The 16,409-nt window shown below is 33.3% G+C and overlaps 2 protein-coding genes across 2 annotated transcripts; both read right to left on the reverse strand.

Annotated features, from left to right (window-relative positions):
* Positions 1-1,069: 1,069 nt before the first annotated feature.
* LOC114193826 (acetyltransferase At1g77540-like) lies at positions 1,070-4,197 on the reverse strand. The gene is made up of 2 exons (XM_028083769.1): positions 3,884-4,197; positions 1,070-1,310 (listed from the first exon to the last, which is right to left on the reverse strand). The coding sequence occupies exons 1-2, from the start codon at positions 4,154-4,156 to the stop codon at positions 1,239-1,241; spliced, it is 345 nt and encodes a 114-aa protein (XP_027939570.1). The 5' UTR covers positions 4,157-4,197; the 3' UTR covers positions 1,070-1,238.
* Positions 4,198-15,356: 11,159 nt separating this feature from the next.
* Positions 15,357-16,203, reverse strand: LOC114194975. Its single transcript, XM_028085375.1, has 3 exons — positions 16,074-16,203; positions 15,578-15,836; positions 15,357-15,471 (listed from the first exon to the last, which is right to left on the reverse strand). The coding sequence occupies exons 1-3, from the start codon at positions 16,201-16,203 to the stop codon at positions 15,357-15,359; spliced, it is 504 nt and encodes a 167-aa protein (XP_027941176.1).
* Positions 16,204-16,409: the final 206 nt, after the last annotated feature.

Genomic DNA, 16,409 nt, shown 5'->3' on the forward strand with positions numbered 1-16,409 from the left:
TCACTCGCTAGGCAAGTTATACACAATTCGTTGGACGAGAGGACCTTTGCTAGACGAGAGGACCTTCGCCGGGCAAATGGCTCGAATTGGACCGAGCCTACAACTTAATACTTGATCTTGTATTGGAATAACCAACTTTATCAATATCTAATTCAGTTAATATTTTTTTCTTAATTTCCTTGATATTTCCACTTATCTACAAAATATTAAATATGTAAACCAAATACTTTTATCTTTTCCAATTTTATTAAATAAAATATAAAATATCTAAAAGGATAACAATAAAATAATAAAATAATAAAACATGATAATATCAATTATCATATTTCATGTGTTTCTAAAAGGTCTTCCCATAATACATTTCATATATTGGATATTTTGGAAAACTCATTTCGAAAAATATCGAGTTTTGGGAAATTTTTCGGAAATCCCATTCCGAAAAAATTATTTTGGAACACATTTCATACGTTTTAAAAATTATTTTCGGAAAATTTTGCTCTGAAATTTCAGAAAACTTATTAAAGAAAGCTTCTGGAATATGTAATCCAGCAACTACTTTTATGGAAGGTAAAATAGTCGTTTCGAAAGTTTGAGGGGTGCACGAAGAAATCATGGTGGTGTAGGAAGCAAAAGCCTTGAGCTTGATAACAGCTTTGTATGCCTCGAGAACATAAGAACGGATAGGATGGAAAACGTAAGACATAAGAAGATGGTTCAAAATTAAGAATGTGGAACAATAATGATGAGGTACTCCATATTTATTTCTCTTAAGAACTTAAATTGTGTTATCTTTGTAAACTAAAGTATATTTGAATATAAATTAGTTTTGAAGAATATTTTTCTTATACGGTAATTATTGATAATTAATTCTGAAGTGTTTGTTGGAATTATTCTTTTTATTTTTTCTACAATAATTTTAGCTAGCTTTTTGGTATGATAATAATGAAATAATTAACATCACTTAATACAAAATTACTTTGTGTGACAATGTAATCTGCCAGTTGTGTTAATTAAAATGGATGTAATTATAATAAGAATAAAAGAAAAGGGTAGTAATTTGCATATAGAATTTCTAGTCCCAAATTTTATTTTATTTTTACAAAACGGAGGTTATTCAATACAAGCATAAAACAGTGTTGCTATTGTTTAACGACAGAGCCAATTAAGAATAGTTTAGCAGATAACAATTATCATACAAACGGTTCCTCAGAAGAACCTGGCCTAGGAGCTTAGCAGTTTCAGATACTAGATTTGCCTCCTTTTGAGTACACAATAGAATTCCAATATGGGTTCCGAGGAAGAAATGTGTCCTGCAAAACAGTAGAAATTGTTAAAAGACCGAAACGTGAACATAAACTACATTCATGTTCAAAATTCGAATTTCGAACACAATTAACTTTTACATTCTTTTTCTTATATATTATTTATCTTGTTTATTAACTTTCAACTCACTCATATTTCTAACCTCAAAGCATATTCACGACACAATAGGTACAATGGTGAGCTAACACCCAAGATATAAAATACCTTTATCACACATTAATTCAGAAAACTCAATATCAAGTTTTTAATTCAGAATAACTAATGACAAATACACATTAGACCTGACTCAGCATCTAAAACAATAAAAATATTCAATTATATTTTTTATGATAATAGGATAATTCGTTATCAAAATCCCTTTTTTTGGAAGATCCATAATAAGTTTACCAAAGCACAAAGAAGATGGACATGTGCTAAGTGCAAAAGGGTTTTGTTACCAGAATGGAAAACTGGATCTGCCACATTTTAAGAACTGTATTATGAGTCAACGGTGCTCTTGCAAACACAAAGGTAAAACTCACAATTTTCGAAAATAGGTATGATAAGAAATATAATTATATTTTTCAAGCTCATTACCTGCTATATTTTAGATATTACCTGAAAGTAATCACTGAAAACAAGATTGATTCATCGAAGGAATGATAATAAAAATTGTTGTCAAAATTTTACCCGACAACTTCATCGGAATACATAGAAACGTCCATCACACAAATATTGCAAAGAATGAGAACAAACAAAACTAAAGGAGTAAGAAGGAAAAAGAATCAAAATATAAAAGTGTAATGTAGTTCAATTCTACGAAAAGACCTTAACAGAAATTACAACTTAATCGTTACTCACATAACATAGAGAATGTTTGCTCACTTACAACAACTCACAAAATAACAACCAACATCATGCTTTGTACCAAGTTCCTATGTATACAATACAGTAATAAATAACTCTCCATGAATCACATTGTGTATCACTCAATAGAAGTTCTCCGCTCATTTTACAAAATGAACTTAACAGATATTACAATTCAATTGTTACTCTCTGAGTACAGTAGACACAATTGGGTAATCAAAACAACCCTAAACCTTCATCAGTCGATAGACCTGAGACAAGACGACTTTCATCAGTCGATGCCAAGATAGTCTTCACCAAACGCAACCTTCAGATGAGTTTCTATTCCTAGGTGAAGATGGCTTTTGCAAGACATCCCACCAAGAACAAATACATGTACTACAAGACAACCTAAGACGATCATATTTTACTAAACCAATGTTCAGCAAAAATACTGTGTCACATGACTCACTACAAAAGCTGTAGAATCAGACATTAGACTCGACTATACTTAATAGTTAAGCCAAGTGAGTTACATATCCTAGTACTTTAGGTTATAAGGGTTATCAAGCTTCTATTTCAGACTAAGTATAGTAGTATTAACCTTAAATTCTCGGATAGAGTAACCGATACGCGGATCAGGCCTGCATATCTTTGTCTAGAACGTATTTGACACGGATACGTTTAAAATACATATAAACAACGATAAGAAAAAGTACTTCAAAAAAGTGCTGCGAAGCTCAGACTATTGCTTATAGGTGTAAAGTTAATAATCCTGTTTTGTATTGTCCTTTGGGTAAGACTTTGTCATAGTCTTACCCAAACAAAGATTGTATAAGACAACACAATACAAACAAAGATTTCCATCAAATTTATGGACATGCGTTTAATCCGTGGCAAGCTATACTTTGTCTTGCAGTTCTGTAATTACCAGCTAACCAACTTTCAGGCGTTATAAATTATCCATAGGTGTAGCTTCTGATATGAATACTTCAAAACAACCAAATTCAGTAGTACTGTAGGTCTTTATATTGGATCTAAACTTGAGTTTATGATGCTTAACTCCCAAATTGTGCCCCAAAATCATAGTCACGGACCATTTTAAAACTTTGTTACAAAGCAAAGTGCTTGGAGGCCAAGTAGACAAGAATTGCCTATGCAGAACAAGATCACATACTAAAGTGAAGGGCTAGCAAATGTAAAGAAAACTCCTCAATTTATAAACTAACATATCCCCGTATCAAAGACTCCTCAATTTGTAGATGCAAAGAAGAAGGTACTAGTACGCAACCTACCTTCCCCTTTCTTAAGCAAAGAGACTGATTCTGAATTCAAACCCATGACCAACCCATCAACAAGCCACAACCTTACCTTGTGTCAAAGCTTACCCTGGTTATCAATTTTTGTTGATACATGTGGTTTCACACTTTGTCCTTTAACCAAGGGCTGATTTTTTATTTCCGACTTGGGAATGAAATGTAATTGGAGGTATCACATTACTCCAAAATGAACTAATCCAATAGGAGGAGTATTTGAATGCGAAACAAGATCATCCAGATACCTCTTAGTTTTACCAAAAGGGCTCACTAAAGATTGAGATTCAATCTACAGATAAACCCTTAAAACGCTTTCATGCCATATCAATGAACTTATGAAAACAAGCATACAGAGGAAACAAAAAGAAAGAAGAAGCAAAAGGGTATAATATAATCTAACCGTAAAGTTAGGTCCTTACAGAGACATAGGAACAGGTGGGGATGACGGTGAAGGAGTGCGATTGGGCATGGTGAAAGGCAGCGACGCATAGGTGGGAGGCCAAGCCAAGACCTCTCTTGGAAGGGGGCACAAAGGTGTGAACCAAATCCATGACCTTCCCCTTCTCTCTCAACACGTACTCCAAAAACGCCTGCTTGTCCTCTGTCTCGAACCTCTGCAAAGCTTCGTTCCATACGATGTTGTTACTCTTCCCGCCATCACCCTCAACCTCTGCATTGCTCCTCGTCGCCATTTCCACGCTCACTCAGTTGAGTTATATTCCTATATGGGTTATGTAAGAAATTGTGATTATATATATATATATATATATATATATATATATATATATATATATATATATATATAATATAATTTTTACTTCAAAATTTTAAAATAATAATATTATGAGTCTTTATTTTTATATTTTTATAGTGTTTAATTTTATCTATTGTATCTAATTTGAAATTTTTGATTCATACTTATTATTCTTAATAATCTCTCCCTTCCCTCACTATAATATATGTTATACATTGGAAAATTGGGTTTAAATGTGTTTTTCTCGTTATAACATTTCAATTTTATTCTTTTGTGAGATTTTAGTTTTCTTCTAATAATTTTTAATTTTTAATTAAGCTTAAGTTCTTACTAAATTTAAGTATTTTTAATTATAATTTTTTAGTATATTGATTACATAAAAGTGTTATAATTTTTAATTGAATTCCAATTAATTTAATTTTTTAATTATTTGGACATTTTGTTTTATTATCTAAAGATATGATTGGTATTATCTTGTTTTTTTAATTGAATTCTAATTAATTTAATTTTTTAATTATTTGGACATTTTTTATTATCTAAAGATATGATTGGTATTATCTTGTTTACGTCAAGGTGTTAAAGATAATATGAGGTTAAAAATTAATATAAAAAAATATTATAATGAAATGATAAATGACTTATGTATATATCTGATTTGATTCAAAAATACATTAAATGATGTGACCCAATAAAGTTCATTCAGTTTTATTGACTTAAAATGTTTGAAAGATATTATGAGATATATTTGTTGGTGTAAATATTCATATGTTAACCATATATGAGACTAAATCTTAGTAATTTAATTACATCATGATATTTCTTAATACCATATATTTACAGAAAATTTGGTATATAAAGTAAGGTATCACATTATTGTTATTATTCCGCTAATTATCATATATTCGATAAGTTATTATATTTGTTGATATTATTTGACATTCTCTTGATATTATTTGTTTTTACAACAAACATCAAAGTGCCCAGAAACCCTATAAATACATAGAGTATTTCTTACGGACTTAAGTGTCAAAGAGTCTTTTGCATGTGGATCTTCTCCTCTTCAATAACGAGGTATTTGACTCCAGTCATTAGGGGCATACGCTAGGATGCTTTAATCCATTTAGAACTTGTCATATGTCCGAAGGTCCACACTCAAGATCCTGGTAAGAAGAACCTTTATACATTTACTGAAAATGTTTTAGTGACAAGGTTTTATTAGCTCACGATATAGTGACGGTCTTCAAGAAATATTTTAAATGTAAAAATTTTATTGATAAGTGTGTATAAATTTGAGAATGTTAAATATACTAAAATTAAAAATAATATTTTTATTTATATAAAAGAAATCTAGTGACAACAAAGATTTGTCAACACCATGATGGTTTCCATATCATCACTTGCGACAATTTAGAGATAGTTTATGATGTAGTCTTGACGTCTACCAAGGATGGAGACACATGCTTAAGAAGATTGTAACACCCCTTTTAGATGCCACGAGTAATTTATAATTTGCCAAAAATAGAAAACTTCACAACATTTTATTTTAAAACACACTTGACAAAATTTTCATCCGAATAAAACTTTATTATCTAAAATAAAACATTATTAAATAAATCAAACCGATTTAAGTTGTCAAAACAAAACTTAATACAAATTATTTAAAAATCAAACATCTAAAATAGTCAAACTATTACATCTTATTCAAATGAAAACATTCCCAAATGCTTCTCATTAAAAACTTCCCAAAAGTTTTCCAATGAGCTCCTCACAATTATGCATCTCTCCACTAGCATCTACATCAACATTTGCTCTCGTATAATACAAATGTTATACGATCATCACACAAACACAAACAACACATAAAAACAAGGGTGAACTAACCAGAAAAAATATCATACCACATTATATTGCCAACTTCCAACTCACCTTACATTATCACAATATATACCAAACCTTAACTAAGATAACAACCCATCACATGTTTCCAAAACCACAACATGTAATCATCAACATATTACCACCAAGTAATGTCAAATGGTATGGCATTTTCTTATAACCAATCATTCTACCTTTCTTGCACAACAACAACAAGACTCGGGAAAAATTAAATAATTAAATAAATAATTATTTAATATAAATGTAAGGAGTCATGACAAGTAATAATACTAGCTCAAGTGGTTGAGGGTACTTGGTTATGTTGAGAGGATTTGAGTTTAAGTCTTGCGTATGCCATTAACATTAGTGTGTTAACTTAATTAGTTAATTGTTTTGCAATTATGCATGAATGTTTTTTGCTCTGGGGAGTGAATAGGAACCTAGTCGTCACGGAATTCAGAGGGTGGCTAGAGGAGATGATTCAATCCTCTAGCAAAGGAGACTTTCAAATGCAATAGGGTGGAGTACTCTCAACACTATGCTTCTATTGCAAAATTCAAGAGTGATTACAATAGCCTAAAATTTAGGCTTTTATAAGAAAGCAAATACACATAATCACTCTTAGCCCTTGGATCTTTTTAAGCATGCCCCTTGTTATTGGGCCTCTTGGTGGGCTTTGGGATTGAGATGCATATGGGCCATGAATTGGACCTTGAGCATGATTTAGGCCTATGCGTTGGCTCAAGCTATAAGCCTTGTTGGGATCACATCATTCCCTCCCACTTGAAGAGGATCTGACCTCATATCAAGAGGGTTGCTTAAGGCTCACAGTAACTAAAGTTGGGTTCCACCAGGATCAAAAACATATTTGCAACAACCATCAAACATAATTTCAGTAAAATCATAAAGACCATGTAGTAGATATTGACAAAAAATGTGTGAAGATGAGCTTTTAAGTTTGGAAAAATGTGAGATTCGGCCCACTTAATTGAAACCTAAAAGGTAAGTCTAAGTCAAAGTTTGGTTTTGAAAAATCTTTTGAGGAGTTTGAAATAATGAATGAAGGTGGAAAAACATTTTTACAGAGAACCAAGACAAAAGAATTAATGGAAGATAAGGTAGAGTGTAGAGATGGAATCAGTCCCTTTGGAATCTTGATCTTGAGGTTTATGCAAGGATGTTGTATCTTTACTGCCCTAGAAAATAGTTCCTTTGCTTCTTTCCTCTTAATATCTTCCTCTTTTCTTTTTAATTCTTCCTCTTGTCCTACTCTCTCTTTTTCTTCATACTCTTTTCTTTCTTTTTCCCCCTTCTCTTTTCTCAACATCTCATATACCTTTCGTTCTTCTTTGTCTCTCATTTCTTTTTCAACTTTTTTTCTTTCCTCTTGCTCTCTTTGTTTTTGGAATGCTCTTTCTCTTTTTTCTGACAAGAGTATGTCACGTCGCTTTTTATACTTAGCTACACGACGAAAGAACTGTGGCTCATTGTCAATGAAATCCAGACCTCTCTCCACAAGTTTTCTCAACTCACGTTTGAGTGCTTGAGTTCTCTTAAAATTAGTTGGAACAAATTGTCGCCTCATGCAAGCCCTCAAATCCTTCCAATTTCGAATGGCATATTTTCTACCAATGTGAACCAGATTCTGTCTTGAATGCCACCACTCATATGCATGTGTTATAAACCTAGAAGTGCACAAATCAATTATACAATATGTACTACTCCTAATATTGAATGCAAGCAATTTTTAAATCCTTTTCTCCCAAGCTAAGTATGACATTGGATCTACTTTGCTACCAAAGTGGGGAATGTCATGCATAGCCCTATGATGCAAGTAATGCTCACTATATTTAGAATGCAAACTATTTCGATCCCAAAAATTATCATGCAAAGTAGAATAGGGATACATAGTCATCTTGGAAACAATTTTGAAAAACAAGTTGCTCAAAAAAGTTGAGGGATATTTCTAAAGAAAGTATTGCTCATGGTGATTAAAAGAATATAGAAACTTGAACAAAGTGTGGAAGATGAAATCAATCATAAGTGGACCTCTAGGTTAGGCGAGGTAAGTCTTTAAGACTTCTTAAGTACCAAGGTCAATCCTTGCCAAGATACACTTTCAAAAGGTTTTAAAGAGCACACAATTGTCTAAGTGCTAAGTAAATAGAATCACTTGAGGCACGAAGCACAAAACACACAAACAAGACTCAAAAAGGAAAAACTAGCACACTAAATGCAGACCCCTAAATGGAAAAAATATGAGAGACTTTGGTCTCACAACTTAAGCCTCTAAAACGTATTGCAAGAAAACATGAATATAAGTTATGTGGCCTAAAGTAAGGTGAGAAAGCTCTTAGAACTTTCAACACACTTACTACTAAAACGCTCACTATATAGTATCAAAAGGTTCTACTTAGGAGATGGGATTGAACACCTTGTGGTTCCCCACGACACCTAAGTAGGCCAAGCTCACAAGTTTAGAATGCAATAAAGTTGGTGCACTAAGAATGACAAAGAAGAAGCAATCCCGAGAACACCAAAAATTTAGTGAACTTTGGGAGGAAAATTAGGTAACTTAGGATGCTCCAAAAATGCCAAAATAAGTGACCAAATTGAAGAGAAAGAGCTAAGCTAGATGGAAACAACAATTACAAGCCACAATAGGCAACCAAATGTCTTCAAATTGATGTTTTGAAAGAGTCCCGAGACCAAAAGGCTTGAACCACAAATGTTAGACAACAATGTAGCCAAATCTCGCGAGCAAAAGTGGGGAAAGCAAGCCTTAGTTGATGGCCTTTATGCACACACCAATGGGGATAACTTTGGGGCACTTTGTGCACTGTAATTGAAGTACCAAATGGCCAAGAACAGCAACAAAAATTGGTCGAATAATCATTACACATGATCCAACAATCAACATTGATCAATTAGGATTGTCATGGAGTATTGCTTTAAATCTAAAGGTTGTATTTTGGTATGCGTATTGTGTTGCAATTGGTGCATTCTCTTCCATTCTAACAGAAAATATTTGAAATTTAAAAAAATCAGGTTGAAAACATTTCACAAGTTTTCTTAAATTACCATAGTAGTTCTCATGAATATGTACAATTTCATAATAGGTCATTTGGATAATATTATGGTTGGAATACTAAATGTAATCATTTTTCCTATGTAGGATAGCATGGCTTTGTCATATGTTTTTGAACTTTTTTTGGCTAAGGATTTTGTCAAAGGTATAGTTAAATTGAAATACCCTAAGAACCAACTCCATAGTTTTAGGAGTGAAAGGAATGAATGGGGGTAGAATAGTCATCTGCAACAGGACTTTGAAAATGATTAAATTATGGATTGAAGGATGATCATATAGTTCATGTTAAATACATAAAGGGAAAGTTGTTTTATTTTAGGTTGTTAGATTAATCAGGGACTGAGATAAGCTACCCTGATAGTAACTCTTGGTTAAACGTTATTGAAACCACATTAAATTGTGGGTGAGATCCTGATTAATTTTACTTCTCAACTGAGAAGCTTTTGTTTTCTTATGAAATGCTCATCATTGGTATCTTCTTTTCCAATCTCCCAAAGCCTTTGTTTTTTGTAATTTTTTTTTTACATTTTGTATAAGCTAACTATATATAATATTATCAGTATGTGATGGCAGAGTTTGCATCAAAGGCACTGAGTAGGAGTCACAAAAATTACTATTTGGTGAATTTTGATGGATTCATCTAGTGTAGTGTAAGATGTGCTCATAGAAGATCAATAGAATGCTATATTACCTATAGTTGGAAAGTTTTCTACATTGATAAAGGATTCAAGTGCGGTATACCATCCAAATCTATGTTAATGGCAATTTTACCAACCCCATTAATGTGATAAAGCTAAATTGAAATTACTTGAGTTATAAAACAAGACATGATATTTAAATGGATGTATTCTTTGTGATGTAGTAGTATCTAGTCATTTATAGATAGAATCTATTGGATACAATCATGCGTTGTGATGTAGTAGTTACTTATGTTGATGTTTATTATGAATATGTTTCATATATATATATATATATATATATATATATATATATATATATATATATATATATATATATATATATATATATATATATATATATATATATATATATATATATATATATATATATATATATATATATATATATCAAGAAGCACGTATATTAATAGTTTTATTTTGATAAATAACTATATAAATAATAGTTTTCAACTACCTTGGGTTCTGAACTTCAATTCCTATATAAATATTTACTCACTAGACTTATTTATGGTATTTATATTCATTAAACTGAACCAAATAAGATGGAGCTTGTAGTTTCTTCTATAATTCAAACATAAGATATTTGTTGTTTAATTGCATCACTTTTGAGAAAAATGTCTAATTTTCTAGAAAAGTAAAGGAACATTAACTTTGACTTTTCTTTTGCTTATGCTTATGCTAAATTTGTCAATTTGTAGGTGTTGTGGAAGTACTTGAACAAGGCATCATTAAGTAAGAAAATGAGCAAAAGGTTGCAGATAATATGAAAGGAATGAGTGATAGCATTGTGGTCAATCTTCAAAAGCATTTAACCTTATTTCAAGTCATAGGCGTGAAGGTTACTATGAATGGACCGGTAATGGTAGTGATGAGGATAAGGAATGTCCAGTTTCCAATTCCAAAATCATCTGAACCAATTGAAAAGATGAATGGGCAACATGAAAATCCTCAAAGTGGCAATAGTAGAAAGCGCAAGAGTAGATGGGATGAAAAACCATAGTGCAAATAAATGAATCTCTTGCCTATTGTTTTGCCATTGTAAATAAGCTAGGTTCATAAGTATCCATTTTTTATTCATTAGACATTGGTTCTGCATAGGGACATCAAGGCCAACAATGTTTTGCTTGATAAGGATATGAAAGAAGGCTTGGTCATTTTGGGTTAGCCAGAATGCACAACCATGGTCATGTTGCTAGCACCACAAAATTGGTTGGAAGAGTGGGGTACATGTTTGGTATCTTGATTTTAGAGGTTTTGTGTGGAAGGACAAATGGTGAATGTTCTGGATGAGAAGAACGATGAAAATGATCCCTACATTGATAATATGGATAATTATTTGCTCCAACAGTTGAAATCACGAGATATGTTGTCTGAGTATTCCATATACTTTAACTATGCCTAATACCCAACTTTTCAAGATATTGGTAACTCTTTCTCGATGTCTCTCACTTAGTCTGAATATGTAGTTGAGGATAGTTGAACCTCTGTCATGAATGACAACACATGATTTGTTCATTAGCTCATTGTTGTGTCAACCATTGGATTCATTTTCTAGGAGCAAAAGTTGAATTCTTTTTACAATACAATTATATAAGTCCAATTTTATATTTTTTAATGTTTTAATTGTACTAAATGTACCATTTTAGATTTTTATCTCATATGGTATGCTTGATTGCATCTATTATATATCAGTATAGTTTATACCCTAATGCAACTCTTGGTCAAACTAAACTTTGTTTTGATTTTATAATTCATGACATTATTAAAGAAGGAATCAGGTAGCTATTATCTCAAAAGCTATCATAACATTTTCTTCATGTTATAGCTTATTTTCCACTTAATCAAGTAGATAAAGGTTGCATCATATTGTTAGTTTTATGTGTTGAATAACCAAATTTTCCATCCCAATGGTCCTATATTATAAAATGTATGATAATTCCTTTTTATAGAAAACTAGCCAAAGATTTACCTCGGAGTTGGAAATTGAATGATTTCATGGTACTCTCAATATTAAATTGTTTAGAAATCTAAGTAGATAATTTTTTTAATATATTTAATTTGATTTTATCTATTATTATTTATTTTGATATTAAAAATATAATTAACTATTTTTTATTTCATTTTATAATTGATATATTTTTAATTTTAATAAATATTACTGTTTTATTTAATTTCAATATTTTTATTACGGATATGTTTTATAGTAGATAAATTTTTTATTATTTTAATAGCTCTTATAATTTTATTTCATTTTAATATTTCTACTACATATATTTATGTATCCAAATATTACTTAAAACAAGTTCTTAAACCTACAATCATTTATATATTTGACTATTATTACACAATTTATTATCCAATAATTTATATATAAAAATGTTTTCAATATATCATACTATTAATTAATTAATGCTTTGTTAATAAAAAAAATCTACATGTGTTTCTAAGTAAAATATTTAATATCAATTTTATGTTGTATTTATTTTATATGGAACTATGTTTCAGAGTATGTCTACATTTTATGTAACACCTCATTTAAATAAATACCTTAATTAAATGACATGTCACACAGATAATATAGAGACAAGATCCTGGAGTATAAACATTACTCCTTACAATATCCACGACACACTATGATGCCAAGACAAGACAAGATACAAAGTTCAACAGTAATCAAATTGAGATTTAAAAGACGAGTCAATACATGGGCCGTAGCCCCAAAAGAAGGTCTAATTAAACGAAATCCAACTCAAGCAAGCTATGCAGCGGAGTCACCATTTCTCTATTGACCACGAGTATTTCTCACATCTGCTCACATCAATAAATTGATGATCATCGCAAAAGGAGAAAACCACACATTGAACATACAAACAAGCAAAAGGTAAGCTAGAGCAGAAAAATGGTTTATAATACAATTACATAAAATTTCATAGTTCAAGAGGCATATGTCAACCAATCATGTTATGACTTGCAAACAATACACTAAGACTCGAGACATGACTCATCCAGATACATATAATTAGTCGAATTCAGCGGATGCTTGCACTTTTGGTGGACTTCCCTGCTCTACTGAGTTGCTCTACTGAGTTGCTTTACCGAGCTAATTGTTACAATGTCCCATCCCCCACACACAAAGTTAGCCCTTAATGAGTTTCAGACCTCCTGCTACTCTCACCACTAAAGTCAAGATACAACCTTACCTTCAATCCTTACTAAATTATATAGATGGGGCAGCACCATGAACTCCTACTAACAGGGGTCATGGAATTAGGTCCCAACCAACTGAGGCACCACCATGAGGTCTCACCTAGAGGCTCGTGGAATTACTGTTAGTTTTGAAATGGTTGAAAAGCCAAGAAGGGGGGGTTGAATTGGCTAGTTAAAAATTTAGGTTATCTTTGCAAGCTAAAAACCACCTTTAATTGAATCAAATAGATCACCAAGTTAGGATGCAAACAGTACTGAACTATACACTTTCAATCGATCAAAGACAGAGTTAACATATTGATTTTACTAAACAGATTCTGTTATGGTATAATCAATCGATTGAAATTGAAAAACAGTCGACTGAAATACTGGGAAAAATGCAGAAATATGAATTTGAATTTTAAACCAGAAAAAATGCTCAAGAATGATCAAGACCAGTTCCAAATGATTATACAAGCATGCTCAATACTGCAGATGCCATGAAAACATGCAAAAATATGAAAAAGATGATTAAAGCACGAGTTCTAGAAACTTTAAAATGAAAATGCAAGAGAGAAAGGTTAGAGAGGAGAGGACACCACGAGATTTTTATACTGGTTCACTCAAACCTGAGCTACATCCAGTTTGTCAAGGCAACCTTAGCTTGACTTTGCAGTTTAAGACTACTGCAGCCAACCTTTTAACCTGTTAAAAAGTCATTCAACAGATTAAAAGAGACATTTTAACCTATTGAAAAACCATTCAACAGATTAAAAACACAATAAAGACCAAACTACATCTAATTAATGCTATAAGGTCTACAACATGAATTACAAACTACAAATACACTTTCATAATGATGTAACTACATGAAGAGCACAAGTTCCAGCCTTGATCACCATGGATATCATCAAATCTCCTTTCCTTCATCAATGTAGGCTTCATTCCAATGGTAATGGCTTCAAGATAGTTCAAAAGAGCTTCATTCAATCTTCATCAAATCTTCAAGAAGCAAACTACCTTGGCTTCTCATGTCAATAATTACACCCTAACTAATGAGGCACCATTACAAAACTATCGTGGAATTACACCCTAAACATACCAGCATCATGTTTCATCCATTAATATAGAATCATACCTCATACCAACACCATTCCACTTTCATTACCAACCATCTCATTTGTTTTACATGCCAAGACCATACCAACACATCAATCCAATTCATAACCTCAAATATTTCATGCATATTCACATGCCTCACACTTTAAATAGAGCGAACCAATCAATCAAATGATTAATAACAATCATGTAAGGAAAATAGTGTGGCATGCATCAAATCTCGCTTAAGCCAAGAGCCATCGCTTAGGCGAGAGCAGTGCTCTCACTCAAGCGGTAGACTCTCGCTTAGGCGAGATCGCAACAGAGGGCCTGAGAGGTTTTGCGAATGCTCGCTTAGGCGAGGCCATCTCGCCGGAGCAAGATGGTCTTTCGCTTAAAATCCAATTCGCTTGCCTGAGCGAGTATTCGAGCAAAACTCTTGGGCGAGGTTTTGCTACTCTCGCCTATGGGAGATGAGTTCGCTTGGGTGAAAATAGCAATTCCCTCCCATTGTTCTACGCCTCCAAACCAAAACAGCCAAGCACTCCCATACAGATCATTCATACACGAATACAATCACTTTCGATATTATTTTACGCACAAAATAGATGGAAACAAACCACATACTTCAAGCACAAAAAAGGTCTAGCTTCCCTTACCTGGAAATAGCTAGAAGAACACCTCGACCCCAAGCTAGTGAGTACGACGGACCTCAGAGCAGATTCACGAACTGGAAAAAAAATGGCAAGACAAGTTCAGAATGGGTTACTAAGGTGAAACCCTAGCTAGAATCATGACCATAGAGTCAGAAACATAGAAGTTGCGATTAGAGAATCAACTTACGTGAGTATGAGCTGAGTTTTGAGTTAGCTTAACCAAGATGGTACCAAACCCTAGCAGAGAGTTCTAAAAGGAAAAGAGAGCGTATGATAAGGGGTTGTTTTGCAAAATGATGGCTGAATGGGAGACCTTGACTACTTTAAGGGCCTTGGCACCCTATGGGCTAGCCTTTAGGCCCAATTGGTTTAAGACAACCCTAAAATATTGGGGCAGAAATAATTAGGCCTTACATTCTCCCCAACAACAAAAATTTTCAACCTCGAAAATAAAGACTCACCAGAAAACAGATGCGGATGTGACTTCCTCATATCCTCCTCTAACACCTAAGTAGAGTCACCTGTTCTTCGATCCTAGATGACTTTGACGAGACTGATTAGTTTTTCTCGACATTCCTCTACTCGGTTATCCTCTAAAGCCACTGGTGGTACTTCCACAGTGAGATTCTCTTGATCTGCATATCCTCGACTTCCAACACATGAGACAGATCAAACACGTATTTCCTCAACTATGACACGTGAAAAATCGGATGGAGATTTGCCAACTAGGGAGGCAATGCAATCTCATAAGCCACCAGACCAATCCTCCTCGAGATCTGATAAGGGCCAAAAACTTAGGAGAAAGCTTCCTTGAGCGGAAAGGCCTTCCCACACCAATGGTTCGGGTCACCCTCAAGAATACGTGATCTCCAACTGTGAATTCCAAGGGTCTCCTCCTACGGTCTGCATAAGCCTTCAGCCTACTCTGAGAGGCTTGTATTCTATCTCTCACCATTCTCACTTGCTCAGTGGTCTGTTCTAACAACTCTGGTCCGATAAGCACTGCTTCCCCATCTTGATACCAACATAGAGGAGTCCTACACTTTCTGCCATAAAGAGCCTCATATGGCGCCATGCCAATGCTCGCATGAAAATTGTTGTTGTAAGTGAACTCTATCAAAGGCAGTATTTCATCCTAAGCACCCAAATGATCCAACACACATGTTCTCAGCAAGTCTTCAAGTGACATGATTGTTCTTTCATACTGGCCATCGGTTTGAGGATGGCAGGCTAAACTCATGGTCAACTTACTTCTCAAAGCACTCTGCAATGTCTGCCAAAACCGGGAAGTGAACCGCGGATCTCCGTTTGAAACTATGCTTGAAGGTACTCCATGCAACCTCACAATCTCCTTAATGTATAGTTGGGTCAACTTGGCCATAGACATCCTCAAATTCATCGCCAAGAAATGAGCACTCTTGGTCAGTCGTACCATTATAACCTAGATGGTGTCATGCCCCCTAAAAGTTCATGGAAAATGGGTCACAAAATCCATAGAGATGCTATCTCATTTCCACACTGGTATTTCTAAGGGTTGTAGGATTCCACCGGGTCTCTAATGCTCCACCTTCGCCTTCTGACATGTCA

The sequence above is a fragment of the Vigna unguiculata genome, chromosome 8, assembly GCF_004118075.2.
Source record: "Vigna unguiculata cultivar IT97K-499-35 chromosome 8, ASM411807v1, whole genome shotgun sequence".
Lineage (NCBI taxonomy): Eukaryota > Viridiplantae > Streptophyta > Magnoliopsida > Fabales > Fabaceae > Vigna > Vigna unguiculata.